The sequence below is a fragment of the Stigmatopora nigra genome, chromosome 10 (genome assembly GCF_051989575.1).
Source record: "Stigmatopora nigra isolate UIUO_SnigA chromosome 10, RoL_Snig_1.1, whole genome shotgun sequence".
NCBI lineage: Eukaryota > Metazoa > Chordata > Actinopteri > Syngnathiformes > Syngnathidae > Stigmatopora > Stigmatopora nigra.
In genome coordinates, this window is record NC_135517.1 from 11,185,075 (window position 1) to 11,202,141 (window position 17,067).

General features: G+C 41.5%; 3 protein-coding genes and 1 long non-coding RNA gene across 7 annotated transcripts in view; 2 read left to right on the top strand and 2 right to left on the bottom strand.

Annotated features, from left to right (window-relative positions):
* Positions 1–650: 650 nt before the first annotated feature.
* grik6 (glutamate receptor, ionotropic, kainate 6) lies at positions 651–6,745 on the top strand. Its single transcript, XM_077726106.1, has 10 exons — positions 651–797; positions 879–963; positions 2,350–2,381; positions 2,462–2,641; positions 2,711–2,934; positions 3,286–3,383; positions 4,193–4,410; positions 4,484–4,703; positions 5,450–5,694; positions 6,032–6,745. The coding sequence occupies exons 2-10, from the start codon at positions 903–905 to the stop codon at positions 6,146–6,148; spliced, it is 1,395 nt and encodes a 464-aa protein (XP_077582232.1). The 5' UTR covers positions 651–797; positions 879–902; the 3' UTR covers positions 6,149–6,745.
* Positions 6,743–13,406, bottom strand: plch2b (phospholipase C, eta 2b). Its single transcript, XM_077726108.1, has 20 exons — positions 12,950–13,406; positions 12,524–12,670; positions 12,206–12,449; positions 11,675–11,804; positions 11,273–11,443; positions 10,893–10,986; positions 10,613–10,816; positions 10,424–10,544; positions 10,178–10,349; positions 9,705–9,812; positions 9,546–9,629; positions 9,370–9,470; positions 9,210–9,298; positions 8,956–9,141; positions 8,772–8,879; positions 8,585–8,709; positions 8,416–8,500; positions 8,193–8,339; positions 8,047–8,120; positions 6,743–7,989 (listed from the first exon to the last, which is right to left on the bottom strand). Exons 1-20 carry the CDS (start codon positions 13,251–13,253, stop codon positions 6,955–6,957), a joined length of 3,729 nt encoding a protein of 1,242 aa, XP_077582234.1. The 5' UTR covers positions 13,254–13,406; the 3' UTR covers positions 6,743–6,954.
* Positions 8,622–17,067, top strand: part of LOC144202961 (uncharacterized) — a 44,648-nt gene continuing 36,202 nt past the window's right edge. For 2 of the 4 annotated variants that reach the window (XR_013327596.1, XR_013327594.1), the window contains exons 1-4: positions 8,622–8,755; positions 9,695–13,876; positions 14,037–16,047; positions 16,320–16,402. This is a non-coding gene — a long non-coding RNA (uncharacterized LOC144202961). The remainder of the gene's footprint in view (positions 8,756–9,694; positions 13,877–14,036; positions 16,048–16,319; positions 16,403–17,067) is intronic. The other 2 variants (XR_013327597.1, XR_013327595.1) reach the window with 2 other exon arrangements.
* skib (v-ski avian sarcoma viral oncogene homolog b) overlaps positions 13,999–17,067 on the bottom strand; it is a 38,499-nt gene continuing 35,430 nt past the window's right edge. The window contains exons 6-7 of the mRNA XM_077726104.1: positions 16,835–17,065; positions 13,999–15,549 (exon numbers count right to left, since the gene is read on the bottom strand). Of these exons, the coding sequence (XP_077582230.1) occupies positions 15,382–15,549; positions 16,835–17,065 (399 nt within the window). The 3' untranslated portion in view covers positions 13,999–15,381. The remainder of the gene's footprint in view (positions 15,550–16,834; positions 17,066–17,067) is intronic.

Below are 17,067 nucleotides of genomic sequence, written 5' to 3' on the forward strand. Positions count from 1 at the left end.
ACCAATCAGAAACGTTCGCTCCGCATGCGGGCAACGCGCATCACACCGTGATTGGTTGTTTTGCAACGCGAGGTCAGCGCACTCGTTTGGGGAAAATAACCGAGAGCGCGCTTTTTTGGCCATGTCTCGGCTTTATGAGGGTCATTTACAAATGCTTATACCTGGAGGCGTAATACTGTAAAACCTTGAATACACTTTCAAATTATGGTTGACCCTCATATTACACCTGCCTTGATCCCTTTATGGGGCACTCATTGAACTCATTTCATTCTGCCATTGGCAGGGCTGGACGTCTAATACATTTTCACTGGCTGCGATCAAAATGAACTGGACGTCTAGTGCTGTCAATGGCACCGACAGAAGAACACGTAAAGCCTTTCCTGCAAATTGGATCAACAAGCAAGAACATTTACAGCATTCATTCCAATGAAGTGTCTCTTATTGCCAATGACAGGAAAATAGTTAAAATATCATGCAGCTAACACAAAATGTCTTTTTTTTCAAGTTTAGGATACAAGCTAAAGAAGATAAGCTTTTCAATTGACCAAAAATAATTCTAAATAAATTCATTCCATCAAATTCTGTACTGGTGTACAGTTTGAAGTTTTCCCACTGCGTGTCCCCTTTAACATTCCTCCCCCGACATGAGTTTTCTTTCACAATCTCCTCCCACTAAACTATGATCACTGCTGGCTATCTTCACCAATTTGGCAACCATCACTCTGTCATTTGAGTTAGTCTTCGATCTGACATTCTAGACAAGTTGTCCGCTCCGGTGGTGAGGACACTCTACAAAGGTAGACTGCACTTGCATACGTAAGTATGATTAAAATGAATAAATATCTGATTGTCCCTATGTTTTTTTTGTTAAATCCTAGGATATATAACATTATTTCATCAGGATGCTGTTTGTCTTCATTTTATGGTCTGTTGGGATCTTCAACATTGGGACATGCACTGCGGGTAAGGAATTTGCACAGACAACACACACAGAAGCCATATGTGCCTTTGACAGCCCACTCTAAAATAAGTCCGAACCACCAGAAATATTTATAAGACATAATAATAATATTTTTTTATCTAGTGTCATACTTTTGTTCCTAGATTTAGGGCTTAAATGATTTTTTTCCCATCTCTAGGTTCATTTAAAACTTGAAAGATTTACTTGCCCAAAGTTGATGTAAGATGCTTTATAGATATTGGCTGCATGTTTCCTAATAGTACTTTGTAGTGCTATATATATTTTATATGTATATATATATATATATATATATATATATATATATATATATATATATATATATATATATATATATATATATATATATATATATATATATATATATATATATATATATATATATATATATATATATATATATATATATATATATATATATATATATATATATATATATATATATATATATATATATATATATATATATATATATATATATATATATATATATATATATATATATATATATATATATATATATATATATATATATATATATATATATATATATATATATATATATGTATGTATGTATATGTATATATGTATGTACATATGTATATATAAATCAAAATATATAAATGAAGGTGTTTTGGATTCCTGCATCCAAACTTGTCCAAATGTGACCCTGTAACAGCTTTTGGCAATTTCCTGTGGTCCGTCGCCAAATTTCCTCATGTGTTTTTTGCCCTGATGTGACATCAATGCTTAATCTGTCAAAAGTGACTCTGCATCCTGCCTGACTGGCGAGAAAAAAGAAAGCAGTAGATTTTTTGCTGGAAAAATAGTCATAAATCATCAATATGGATCAGGGAGGGGGGGGCGACAAAGGGTCTTGTGTGTTTCATTGACATGGGGTTGGAAGTGCTTGTATTAGTGTCAGCTCTTTGAAAAGGAGAACCCACAAGGGCCTTGGCCCGGACCGCCGCTTTTGATACTCTTTTGACTGGCTTCTCATGTCCAAGTGCCACGACATTGACATCCTTTGAATGGACATGCCGCTGTGGACTCAAGCCTTAACCAACAATGACACCGGACAACGGGACACAGGAAGGAGATGTTGGTGTCTTCCAAATGTTCATCTCCAGTGCACGAAGCACGCTTTGATTTTGCTACATCAAGGAAACCCGAGTGCTATTCTTGTTGTTTCCGTTCTGCGTTGGGGCCGCTGCCAATTTTGTGACTTTTAGAAAAAGGCAGAATAAGTAAATAAGTGTTACTATTGTGATGAAATATAACGCAGAATAAGTAAATAAGTGTTACTATTGTGATGAAATATAACGCAGAATTAGTAAATAAGTGTATCTGATTGTCTCTCCTTTTTCTAGACCAATCAGAGCTGAGAATCACGACAATCCTGGTAACCCTCTCGTTTCTTTCATTCGTCACGGTGCATAACATTTATGAATATTAATAGGCAACACTTTTCAAACACTTTAGCAAGAGCCTTACGCAATGGCCAAAGGCTCCCAATTGGAAGGCTTTTGCATGGACTTGCTGTCGGAAGTGGCTAAAAAGCTGGACTTCAAATACAAAGTGCACCTGGTCAAGGACGGCTCCTACGGCAGACAAGACGACAAAGGGCGCTGGAACGGGATGGTCGGCGAAGTGGTGAGAGGGGTAAGAAAACCACTCAGAAATCCTCTCGTGTTGTTCCGGTAGAGATTCTTCTTCAAATGGTTCTTGCAGGAGGCGGACCTGGCCATCGCCCCGCTGACCCTCACCGCACTCCGGGAGAAGGTCGTTGGCATGAGCAAACCCTTCATGCAGACGGGAATAAGCATCCTTCTGAGGAAGGACATCTCCGAGGGCAGCGGATTCTTTGATTTCCTGACTCCCTTTTCGCTTGAGACTTGGATTGGTATCATCATCGCCTACCTGGGAACTGCACTCTGCCTCTCACTGGCGGCAAGGTCGGTCATGTCCAGTTTAAAGTCATGCTGTTGTTTTTCCAGAATTTGATAGATTGGATTTTGCTAAGCCATGACCAGGCAATTTCTTTGTGAAATCATTTGTCAGTTACCAGAAATGATGCAGGCGAAGATGGAATTTTAGTTCCTTTAGATTTGATTGATGTTGTGGCCAGCGTTATGGTTGTTTAGGTTGTTTTGACCATACTTGACCGATCGCACCCGTCAAATCAAAGTGGGATGTTTCCAGAAGGAAATCAGACTTTTCCTTCCGCTTTGTAATGAACTCAAACAGTTAAAAATATTATTGCTAACAGCTTGCTTGCTAGTGACACTTGCTCTACTTTTTTTCAGAGTCAGCCCAAGTGAGTGGAGCCAACCTCAAAGTGAGCAGAACACTTTCAGCCTTCCACACAGCCTGTGGTATGCCGTTGGAGCGCTTACGCTACAAGGTAACGTCTCACTCATACCAAGGGAACATTTAGATAACATACAATTAGCCTACCATGCTTGTTTTTGGGATGTGGGAGGAAACCGGAGTACCCGAAGAAAAACCCACCCAAGCACAGGGAGAACATGCAAACTCAGGAAACACAGAAAGGTCAGAATCCACCCGGATTGAACCCTCCATCTCAGATTGTCACAGTAGCAAGATGGTGAGAATACAGATTGTATATATATATATATATATATATATATATATATATATATATATATATATATATATATATATATATATATATATATATATATATATATATATATATATATATATATATATATATATATATATATATATATATATATATATATATTCATATAAACACATATACATACATACATATACATACATACAAATACATACACATAAACACATACATACATACATATACATACATATACATACATACAAATACATACATACATACATACATATACATATAAACACATATACATACATACATACATATACATATAAACACATATACATACATACAAATACATACATACATACATACATATACATATACATACATACAAATACATACATACATACATACATACATACAAATACATACATACATACATATACATATACATACATACAAATACATACATACATACATACATACATACTCATAGATGCACATGTATACATACAGTTGGTCTTGACATTCAGCCATTTCTTTTGTTAAAGATTCTGACAGCTAATGGTAGTTATGTGTTCTATATGTATATATATATGGTATTGTGTGGCCAGGTGCCGGTCCCCATCCTCGCTCTTTTTCCGGCCGCGTCATCTGCTGCAGCTGGTGGCTTTTTGCGCTGGCCATCTTGGCTTGTTACTTCTCCAATCTCAGCTCATCCAAGAGCCCCGAATCCACTCAGCTCAACGTCAAAGGCTTTGAAGACTTGGCCAAGCAGGACGTCATCCAGTACGGCTGCCTGAGCGCCTCCTCCACGCTGGCCTTTTTCAAGGTTAACAAGCTCCGTCACGCAATAACCATGATCATAAGAATAAAAAAGGGCGTTTTTTTCCTTCCCGGCCTAGAATTCCGACAACCCGGTTTATCGCAGGATCTACGAGCACATGGAAAGAAGTAAAAGTCTGGTAGACACCATGGATGAAGGAATCCGCCGAGCCAGGGAGGGCAATTTTGCCTTTATTGGAGAGTCGGTATCGCTGGACTTGGCTGTGGCACGCCACTGCGACCTGGTCCGGGTGCACGAGGTGGTTGGCATGAGGGGATACAGCATTGCCACCACGCTTGGTGAGAATCCATTTTTTTTTCAAAGTAGCAGGATCTTTAATGGGAAAATTCATGCTGGGCTATACCACAAGTGAAAGTCAACCATGAATTTATACTCATGATTCTCGCAAAAAAATATGTTGACCTCGATGAAAGATTAAAGGCTATATCTTTTTTTTCTATTACAAATATATACAGGGGTCATGACAGTTGACAGCTGTTTAAAAGTTCTAATTAGTTTAACTCATTTACTGCCAGATATTGTGCTGTGGTAGTTAGCAAAAGAGGGAAATGGATATTGAATACGTATTAATACGTTTTGAAAAGTTTTTTTCAAATTAATTACATTTTATTTAGAAATATTTTAAATACTGATGGCTTTTTATTTGTTTTTTAAATGATTTTTATTTGTATTTTTTATTGCCCATCACAAATATGTGCGCGCAATACAAATACTACAATTAATTTTCAAAGGAAGTCATAAAATATTTTGACATCCCAGACCCATATGAATGTAATAAAAGATTTAGTATGTTTTCAATTTTTGGGGGCTTATTGTTTTGGAGAAACAATGAATGAACATTTTTTTGAAATGGTAAAATAAGAATTTTTTTCTACTTTTATTTAAAAGAACAGAATGGAAAAAAGATGTTTAAGAAATTACATATGAAAGGAAAAATCAAAGCAATAACCTCGTTCAACCTGAACTAAGATCCTAAGTTTGACAGGGCTTCATCGAGATAACCTTGACTTTCTTTCTCTCCAAGGATCTCCCATCATAAAGAACTTGAGCGTGGCCATCCTGCAGCTGAGCGAGGCAGGCGAGCTGGCGTATCTGCAGAGCAAATGGTGGGCCAGCAGCTGTCTGGAGGACAAGACCAAGGTGACAGCTTTACATCCGCATAGTCTCAAGGGAATGTTCGCCGTGCTCGCGCTTGGCCTGACCTTGGGAACGCTGCTGGCTGTGCTGGAACTCGCCTCCAGGAGTCGCAGCAGAGCGGCGGACGAGACGGTAAGAACCGCATCGTAATTCAAGGGGGGGGGGGGGGGGGGGGGAATCCAAAGGTCAAAACATATATACTTCAGGCAAGGAGTCATTTAATATTCAGCATCTACAAAATAGACAGCAAACAGCTTCATTCATTTCATTCACCGTCCATACAGCCCATCTACGAAAGGGTTGCAGGGGTCGCTGGAGCCTAACCCAGCTATCTTGGGGCGAAAGGCAGACTACATCATAGATTGGTCACCAGTCAGTCTTAGGGCAAACACAACAAACAGTTTGGACCAGGCAAATACTTTCATTATTTCCGTCTCTTCTTTTGTGTTTCGATACGTCCCGCTCACAGAGATCCTTCTGCCGGGTGCTGACCGAAGAACTCGGCTCTCGTTTCCGAAAACACGACAACAATGGGGCGACAAAGCGAGCTCAAGAGCCTGCTGAAAAAGAAACAGAAAAGGCATAGAATCTTTCTTCACACCATCAAAAAGGCTGTTCCTTGTGGCCTTTATGTATAACCCTTATAAAAAAAAAACATAAAATTTACAACATCTCCGTAACAATTTACGCAAATACTCAAACAATTAACATATCTAACTGCAAACCATAGGGACACTCTCACTGCTAATATACTACTAGAAAAATGAATTTAATGGAAGCTTAAAATAAACACTGTCTCACGTCATTTTTGTTGTTATTTTCTCCTCATGCACAGAACGAAGGAGCTTATTTTTATTAACTTGGATAAATGGCATACTTTGCAAAAAAGTACATCATTTTGGCTTGTTTACCTCAGTTTTGCGAATGTGGGCCAGATGAGGCCAATCATTTTGTAGTCAAATTGTACTTTCTGTGATCTGTTTTCACAAGGAATGACTCACATTTGAGAGTGCCACCACTCTGCCTTGATTTAAGAGTGAGTACCAATGAATGGTTTGGTTGGCATGGCGTCATTTTTATTAGAAAGAACGTAAGTACAGAAATTCACCAATGAGTGGGTTCACTGTATCTTCATACCCAATTACAATCTCACAAACAAATGGATTAAACACCTAACAAGTTGGTTGGTTGGAACTTTATTTCATCCCGGATTCGGGAAATTTCTTGGTTGCAGTAGCAAGACAGACACAAGACACACAAGACATTGTAGACCTAGGTAAAAAACTCGAGCCACACACAGAAAGTCCACATGGTGGAAACCTTCTGCCGACTCAGACTGAGGTTATCGTCGGTTAAGTCAATGTAGCACTGCATCTTGTTGGTCTAACCAGCCTACCTCGGCTCAAACCTGTTCGCCGATCCCGCTGCATTAAACAAACGCGGGGAAGTGCATCGGATCGCTCTCAGTTTTTGGTCAAAAAGTGCCTTCATCTCCCTCTGCAGGGTGCCATCGCACGGCTCAGAGTCCGCCGCAAACGAGACGTCCCCGAACTCCAGACTGTCTGAGCTGCCCTCGCTGCTAGACGAACTGTCAGACAAGCACAGCCCGTTAGGTACGCTGGCTACTCGCTGGCCGCCGTCCACGCTTTGGACTCGCCAGGTCTGCCAACGGAAAGCAGAACGGCCGTCCACCACGGGCGTGACGGGGGTGGCGTGGGCTTTGCGGGGGCAGCTTTGCGAGCGGAGTTTCAATCCAAGCATGGGTGTGTGGGCTTCTAATGTCCTTCGGACCCGAGCCGGGGACGGCGGAGGGATGAGCGGGACAAATTTGGCTTCGGAACAGAGGGCATATCGCGGTATGAACGGGGGAGTTGCGGGCAGAAGTTCACTTGGCGGTTCTGTGTCAGTCACTGTTTCTGCAGGGGGTTCTGATTCTTGGTCCCCCCCAAATTGGGGCAGCGTCTGTAACTCATCAGCTTCTGACAAAGATTGCGGCTGGCTAAAATGGATGGGAACTGGATCGGCAGGACTGTTTGGGCGCGAAGGGCTGTCCAGGTCAAAGCTCTCTTGGAGCAGAAACGATGGCACCGGGTTCGAATCTGTGGAGGACATCTTGCTGAAGATGCCTCTCCTCATCTGTGCCGGTTCATGAATTTTGACTCTGTGGGCTCGTCTCACGGGTTCACTCATGATCCCTCTGTGTGCGGCTGCCCTAGCGGCAGGGCCTTGCCCCAGAAGAGACATTTCTTCGTTCCTGCTGTCCTGGGAGAAGCAGTCAACGTCCTTGCGGAGATACAAGGAGGGCCAATCTTCAGAGGATTGGACGGAGGAGTCCAGGGATGGCTGCCTTTGGGGTCCCTTCATGTGTTTCTGGGCGGCTTTCTGAATGTGCTTTCTGGCCACTTGCACTGCGTTTGCCGGCTTTACCTGTGATGCAAAATGTTTCATCAAAAACCAAAATGAGCATTTCTGCATGCCACTTACCTTCCCATCGATGACAGCAATGTGAACAAAGATGGAGGCCTCTGCCATTCCTTCCAAGTACACGTGGCGATAACCTAAAAGTTCACCATGAAGGGATCTCATTTTTTCCCCCAGATAGTAATTTCTTACAGGTTGGTGGCCCTCACCTGGCATCATGCTGCTGAAAGATATCGTCCTCTGACCGATGAAATCTCGCCCAATGGGGTCATGATCCCACACTTGGAAGCGTACCAGAGCAATCTGCGGCATTAGAATGTGGAAGACAAGAGTCTCCTCCCACATGGGGTTGAAACCTGAGGTACAATCGGATAGTGTTCATGCATCCTTATGCATATGAATATTTTCTGACTGCTAAAATACTTGCCATACCATTATCATCTACCACTCTGGTCTGCTGCTTTGTACAGTCGACAGGTAGACCGATGATCTCGACCTCTACGAAGGGATCAATGATCTAGAAGAGGCAAACAATTATCAAATGGTATCTATACAGATTGAAAAGAAGTCGTCTATATGCTGCGCCTGAATGTATTTTGACCTCTCCTCTGTCTCCAAACATAGAGTCTTTAGGTTTGGGAAGCTGTTGTCCACTGATGATCTTTAGCACCAACTGAATCTTCTTCTGTCCTGGAAGTGGTTCTTCCAAATTGGGGTTAAAGGCACCTGGAAAAAGGAAAACCTCACCGTTCCTAATCGTCAACTCATGCAGGTGAATATTTTCAGACCTTTACGCATGATTTTTGGTTTGAGAATGTAGCCGCAGTTTCCGTTGCCTGAGAACTTGGCTCTGTTCAGCTCAAGCATGCGACCCTCCGTTTGGTAGTTCATTGCCACTAGAAAAAGGCAGACTCTAAATTCAGAGACCTATACTGGTGAGATGACATTCAATTGTTTGGAGTTTGATTGTACCCATGTGACAGCCTGTGTTCCAGTAGGGTTGTGGGTTGAAGTTGCTGGAGTCCACCCTGTAATTGGACGGGTAGACCCTTAGGAGTTGCCGCTGGTTGAAGCGCACCAGCTGACGGGGCTTAAGCAGCAAAATCTGGTTCATCACGGTTTCATTGAGCGATGACACCTGACAACTATTTGTAAAGGCTGCAAGAGTGAAACATAACGATAAGTTCATCCAAATAACATGGATCTTCTCGTCAAAGCAGGTTTACCTTGCGTTTCTATGTCGTGCACTCGGACGGATTTTGTGTACTTGACAAGGTCGGACAGAGCACGGGACAACCTCATTGTCTTTCTTTTCCTGAACACAATAATAGAAATGAAAAAAACAGAATCATGCCGCCTTTAAAAATTCAACAGAAGAAGCCCTACTTGGGATGATAAACAATTTGCGTTCTGTCCCTACTGCCGCTGCTGTAGTCCGACTCTCCGTCAGACTTGGCCTTACTTCTGGCGCTCATTCTCTTTTTCCTCTGAAACATTAAGATAGGTATCGTCGTTTTAGATCATTTGGTGGATGTCCAATTTGTCCAAACCAAGAGGAAGACCTTGCGTTTGAAGCTCCTCATGATGGATCTGCCAAAGCGCCGTTTCTTTTTTGGTTGTCGTGCGGCCAGACCGCAGTTTTCCTCCTGAAAGATTTGTGTTGTACGGTTAGAAAAGAAGTCGTAAAATGAAACTCTTTTTAATGTTGCAGGTGAATTTGCCTGGGAATAATCCTCTTCTTCATATTCTTCTTCCTCATCCCCGGTGTCTTCATCAGACACATCTCCTTCCTCTGCATTCGGGTCCAGGTTTGTTGGGAGCTTCTTTCCCTAAAACATGACAAATAGTTGAATGAAGACAAGGATCTAATAACTGGTGTGTACTGTATTTGTATTTCTGTAAGTTAGACAGGTGTAGGTCTCGGTCCTGGACTCAACTTCCAGACGACAAAGGAAGTATACACAATAGGAAAGTTTATGGTTGGCGTTCTTGGTTGTGTTATTGAGCGTAAAACTATTAAGTAAAGTAGTACATTGCAGCAAGTAATGCAGATAGGTAAGTAACTCAGTAGGTGGGTAGTTATATAAATAGTCGTGTCAGTCAGTGGGTAGAAAGGTTGGTAGTTTGTTAGCCATGGAGAAAGGCAAGTAGCAATTGGGCAGTTGAGGAGTTTGGCAGTTAGTAAACACTTTACCTTGACTAAGATTTTTCCCTTAAGTGTGTCCGGCGAAGGTAGCTTCTTAAATTCCTGCGTGTTGATGTTGGAAAGGTCCAGTTTATCCTGTAGCACCTCTTTTAGGTATTCTGCCATCTTCTTCTGCTGAGGCACACTGCAATGGTTCTCTATGGACAAAATCACCGGATACCTACACAGAGGAGGCAGAATTGAGGTGATTTTTCAATTTTTTTAGTTACCTGATTCATTAGGATGATCACATACTGCGATTTGGTGAAGGCATATTTGTTGATTGTTTCAACGACGTCTTTAAAGAGGATTTTCGATGTCAATGTATAGCCGTGGTGGATGATGGGCTCCCCATCTGGTCCGTCCCAGCAGTCCACTACAGAAAAATGTAAAATATTTCCAATTCTACTAGTCCACTAGTGTGTCAGGTTGAAATAGTTTTACCTTCCACGCAGCGACAGCCGGCCTGAAGAACATAGGCATACATCTCCACGCTGGATTGCGATAGCAGCTGGTCCCCGGTCAAGTAGGTGTTGTGCGAGGTGGCGATGAAGTAGTTACCAAGCGACTGTGTCATGTCCTGGCTCACCTGATTGTGTTCCGGGTTGAAAATGTCTCCGCTGGGACTTCGCATGTAGTTGGTGAAACCTGGATGGGAGGTGGAGGTCAATGGACGTCATTGGAGGCTTTGCATCAGATGTTCTAGTTGATGTCGAGCCCATACCGTCTATTCCCAGAACCAGACGCTGCAGATTGACGGGACATGGCTCGAACTTGGAAACGATTTCCATCAGGTGCTCTCTGGCTAGACCTTGCATCTGCCAACCAAAGAAGACTTCTCGGGTAAGTCCAAACTCTCGTCTCATCCGTTTACACAAATATAATTCAGTGACTCATGGCTTGACTATCTCAAATCTGAGGTTCAGATTCCAATTATCGTTCAAACCCAAAAGTTAATGTGTCCAACCATTTATCCAAATGTCAAAATTCCTAACAGCAAAGTCCTTGATGACTCATTTGTGATTCGTTTCCACAGGCAATGACACCAACTGCCACTAAATAGGGGTTGACTAGCACACAAATATTTCAACACCCTTGTTGTACCTTCTGCTCGTTTTCCAGGAAGCGGGCGAGGTCGTGGAGGTCCATGACTTCTTTTTGGTTGCTGTAGGAAATCATGATGAGGTAGAGATCCCGCCGTGTGGAGATCATCTTGTAGAAAGAACAGAATTCCTCGAATCCCAAAGAGCCCTGGTTTTCGTCTGTGTCTGCCTCCTGCAAAATATAATATACTATTAGCACAGTGCTTTTGGGAGTGTGAACACTTGTATGTGAATGTACAGTGTGCCCAGTGGGGTTGTTTGCTGATTGGTTCCTCTCCTGTGGCCCTGTATATGATAGGGCGGTAGGTAATATACAGTAGTGTTGTCATGGATGGACAATTTATGGTGCCAGTGGGTTGACTGGTGACCGACCAGTCCCTGGTATGTTTGGTTGAGTTCTTACCTGAAACATCTCACGGACTTTCTGCTTTGGTAGGTTGACGTTGAGTTTGTGAAGGAGTTGGTGGACTTCACTGATGCTCAGGGTGCCGTCTCCATTTTTGTCTGCCTCTGAAAAAGTCTGCTGAAGCCATGTGAGAACTGAAGTGAAGGAGGGTGACCAGCAGGTGGGTATTCACTTAACAAGGTTAGTAAGATCTATTCGCGGGAGTTGATTCAATAAAAGGAGAACAGATTTTTTTTAGTTATTAGAACAGTCACAACAACAGTCACTCTTTACTTTTGTGCTAGCCATGTGCACCATAAACCAGTCTTAGTTCAATACCCTATTAAGGAGGTCTTTGGTCTGGTGTTGGACTCGACTTGCTAAAGAATTGGTTTGGATTTCAGTCTTGGTCTTGGTTTTGACTCGCAAAATTTCATTACTTGGTCTCAGCGATTTCTGGTTTTGAGAGTCTTGGTCGGCTTTTAATCGTGTTTAAGTATCTGGACACCCACTTAGAAGACGATAATGTTAGTACTAGCCAAAGGATATTGATCACGGGTGCGCTGCCTCCTAGCCAGGCTGTCTTCATCACTTATGCCGGCCATGAGATACTTGAGTCCGTTGATCCAAGTGCGGGCCTCCTCGCCATTGGTGCTGACCAGGTCCAATGACTTAACACGCTCACCATAGTAGATGCTGAAGCAGCAGTTTGGGTCAAAGCGGTTGTCAGCGTATCTTCGGAAAACCTCCGACTTTTTCCCTTCCCGGACCTCGTGGATGGAGTCAATTGTAACTGAAACCAGACGAGGAATTGGCGACTACCCTGCAGTATTTAGGTCAACGAAGATCAAAACAATCCAAGTTTACTTTTGGCTTTGTCGTGTTTTCTGGAAGGACGCCATCGGATACACGAGCGGTGCTCATCCAAGTAGTAAAAGCGGGCCAGTCCTTTCTTCTTTCCCTTGAGTTTGGTCATCTGTGTCCCCGTCTGCATTGTGCACATGCATCTTTCCACTGCAGGTTAAGATGGAAATACTGTATAAAATGACTGTATATTTTTACGCATTGGCATTTGTGAATTGTGCGTGTGTGCGCATGACCAAAGAAGGTGACTGTACTCGTTTGTAATCTGAAAACTACATGTGACGCACCCCGGCTAATCCCAAAGGATTGTCTTGAGTCCATATGTCCATTATTTACTCAAGCATCCACACTAATGTCATATTATGTTGAAGGTACATATGTTAGGAATTCCAAATGTCGGTATTACAAATGAAATAACAAGTGACTTACCAAATTGACCTAGTCTCCATTTTGGCTGAGCGACCACACTCCCGCCAATCCAGAAAAACTCCTCTGCTAGTCTGGAGATGGACGCCTTCTGCCATAGTCTCGGAGAACTCATGATGGACCTGGCTGGGGAATTGGGAGGATTAGAAGGCATCTTGGGGGAACCCCCAGACTTGAATGCGCTCATTTTGGGGGACAGAGAAGCCGGCGATGGAGGGCTGACGCTCATTCCCGCTGTTGGAATCGGCACCCCCGTGGCGGCGTTCATCCCTGAAGTGGACATTTGCCCCCAAGTCTCCTGTCCCATGAGTCCCGTTATACTTTTTTCAGCAAACGCGACCTCCTAATCGCAGGTCTTCATCCCGGAGGTCCTCTGAGAAGAAGGCCAACCTGCGAGGAAGATGCATTATTGCTTGTAGAGACGAAGACGGCAGCATGTGACCAACTGTAAATCTTCCCCAAGCGCTAATCCCGAAGTGAAGCTTCGCTCTTGCTATCATGGAGGGATTTTCACGCGACCAATAGGGAAGAGGGGCAAGTAGACACTCCATGTACCTGCCTGTTGTGAAGATATGCTCACAAATGTTTATTTTATGGGTACAGTTTTACTCTCATGTAAGACTAATTCCAGGAAATGTGAGGGTTTTCTCAGGCACAATTGGAACAGACCTCTATCAAAAAATGGATTTAATGAATTGAAAAAAAATATATACATATGTTTTCTAGTTGACAAGGCATTACATTGCTATATTCTAATTTGCAATGTATTGTATATATTTCAATATTTTTGGTTTCATATGATGAATGTGTCTTAAAATTACTGTGTTATCATGCTTGTGATTGTCTTTTGACCAGTTTGGGCTGTATAGACTGACTTTTTTCCCGATGTCAGATGAGGATCTAGCACCCCTGTGAACCTTGTGAGAACAGGTGAGATGAAAAATAAATGGATGTCACCATGGATACAATAGAAATTTTGTGAGAACTACCCTTGAGTTTACTATGAGTCAGTATTTTTTTCCTCAGTGATAAGAAAACACTCTTGAAAACACTTGATGATTGACTTAGATTTTTAATTGATAATATACAGATTTTCCAAAGGGAAAAATTAAACAGAAAGAGGTGAAGGCATACATCCAAACCAAAACTACAAGAGCAATGAGCTACCTTAAAAAAATGTGAGTTCTATACAATATGTAGCCAAAAAAATAGTAAGCCAAGGTAACATGATGATGAAGTTGATAAGACATACATGTGTTTCTTGTCTAAACTAGGTGAAAACACCAAAAGAAAGCTTGCTTTCTATTCTACATCCGAGTGGCAGGTATAAACCTTTCAGTTTTTTTGGTCAGTGGCGTCATTATATATATTTTTTTTATATACTCTATTCATCTGAAATAAACAATCAAATGGGACTTAGTTTAGTTTCATCCAAGTCTGCTGAATGCCCCATTGTGATATTTTGAAAATCCCAATATCGCTTCTTTTTGGTTTCAAGTAAGAGCAAAAGAGAAAAAAATCAGGAGCTAGAAACAAAATCTTATTTACAATATTGTCCTATTTACATCAGCGCATAATGACTGTTTCATTTCAGCTTGTTTGTATCATGTATCGATCGGGGAGTAATGCGAGCTTTCCAAAGTGCAATTCCTTGTTTTTTTTTCTTTCCTAAAGTAAAAAAATATCTGCCCGCTTCTCATTTTATATATGTAGAAATGCTGTTTGTATAAACGCCATTTGTTGATTTAAGAGCCCTAAAAACCAATGCTTTCAAATGAGCCGTATAAATGTCATTACAGTACTAAATACAAAAAAACAACCCGAGAAGTACCGCATTCCGAAGGACGAAAAAATCCCTCCTTATTTTTTTATGTCTTTTAACCGTTAATTGCTGATAGGCATACCTTTAAAAATACGAATGTACAAGAAGAGAATAAGCTGAAGTCATATATTATATATTTATATAAAAAAATGCATCCAATACTTCAGCCTCAAATGCGTACACTTTTCTTGCCTATGGAATATACAACAAATATATCTTTAAAAGTACATCCTCTACACTGTTGGATTCATATGTATATTGATATTTCTATAAAAGAAAAAATAAAAGCAAGCTGATATTAAAAGTGAATAGTGGTAAACAGGTGTCTCTTGGGTCCAGTGGTCTGCAGTGACACCTTGGAGTGTACCAATACTTTTGTGGCACCATTTTGGACTGTGTGATCGTTCCCTTCATATTCAAGTAAGTGTGATGTGGCCTTTCTCCAATGAGCTTTTTTTGCAAAAAAAAAAACTGTCACTCGTGGAGGTGTGGACATCATGCTTCCTCATCCAGTTTTCATTTCCTAAAATTAAAAAAAAACTCCCTCCTGTTGATTCATCATCCATCCATAAATGTAATCTGGAATTGATTGTACGTCCGTTCTGTCTCCGCTTTAGGACGGAGCACTTGAAGGCGTCGTGTCCTGGGTGGCCAGCTGGGACCGCAGGTCTCGAACGGCGTCCTCCAGGGTCTGGCGAGCCTCTCGTTCTTGCCGCAGCTCTCGTCGCAGCTGGTCGCGGTCCGCCTCGGCCTGCTGCAGCTGAGAGTGCAGTTCGTCCATCTGGTGATGGGGTTGAGGAGAGCGGAGTTAAAAATAAGAAACCCTTCATGTTTAAGTACATTGCAAGTAAAGACAGATGGAAAGCTGTCTTCAAATGATCCTATTTCAAGGCCAGCCCCCACTCCATATACATTGGACTTGTCTATTCCTGTCAATGAATTCAAAGGGAATTGAACCAAAATCTTTTCAAACTTTCACATCAATAATTTTATTTTTAAACTTTATTGAAAAAAACAAAAAAAACAAAGATGTTCAATTTAAAATATTTAATGTTACATATATTTCACCTTCCAATGCAACTACTACTTTTACAGCATAGAAATAAGTCTAGTTATTTTTTTTAAAATTTATAGATCGTAATTTTTACGACCTAATATGTTTTCTTTACTAGTGGTTCGCAAAGCAATTGTATGTTCATTCTAGGAAAGGCAAACCCGGATGTTGTTATGGTAGGCTGTTCCTGTTTAGGTGCTCCATGCCTTGTGCCAAACACAACCTGTAAGCACGTGTAAACTCTGCCTCCTCCTTGTAGAATTCATAAAAGTAGTTTTTTTTATAGATCAGATAGATGCAAACTGTCTTTTAAATGCACCCGGAACACGCGCTAGATCACATTGTGCGCTGGTTTAGTGAATAGCATTATGAGTTAATTGCTAGTGTTGGAGTAGCATTATCATGCTAGCTTGCTCACATTGTTGACTAGATCTTGTGAAATCACATGCATTTATGTACATTTGATAAACAGTTTTCACGTTTTTATTTTTTGACAGTTGTTTGAGTCATCTCAACAGCGATTAAAGTGACAAGAATCATCACCTGATCTCAAGACAGAGGAGTTTCCCGGTTAAAACCTGTAAGTACTGAGTAATTATGAATACAATTATACAGCATTAAGGGTAGATATCTTGCTCATTGGGTCAACCACTAAATCTTACCTGGATTACCTCTGTCAATTAATAGATACATTCAGTTTATTCAGCAATGCTGTGGTGGAAAAATCCCACAATATGTTTGACATCAATAACTTTTAGGATATCCAAAATATAGTCGTTCAGCAGTGATCAATTCAATGATTTTATTTGTGTCTCTGGGTCTTTTCTATGTCTATTTTCTGTCATCTAATTAGAAATATAAAGTAAAAATTATACTATTTGTGTTTAGATTTATACACTATACCTCTGGATTATATTTTGTTGACCAATTCACGCTCATTGACTGTGAAATTGACCTGATCGGATCCTAATGATAAATGATAGACAGCATGTGGCTGGGCACCGCATCTCACCTGCGCAGAATACTTGGCACGAAGTCGCTCAGCCTCGCATCCTTTATCGCAGCCTCTCTGCCTCCTTTCTTGTTCCAGTTCTCTCTTGAGCCTGCTGCACGCCTCCTCGGCTTCTCTGGTCTTTCTCTCCCAGTCCACGCGGAGGCGCTCAATCTCCTTCCGCAGGTTCCTTTTGGCCTCCACGGCCTCGCGGAGGCGGCCTTTCTTGGCCACCTTCACAAACTCCAATTCCT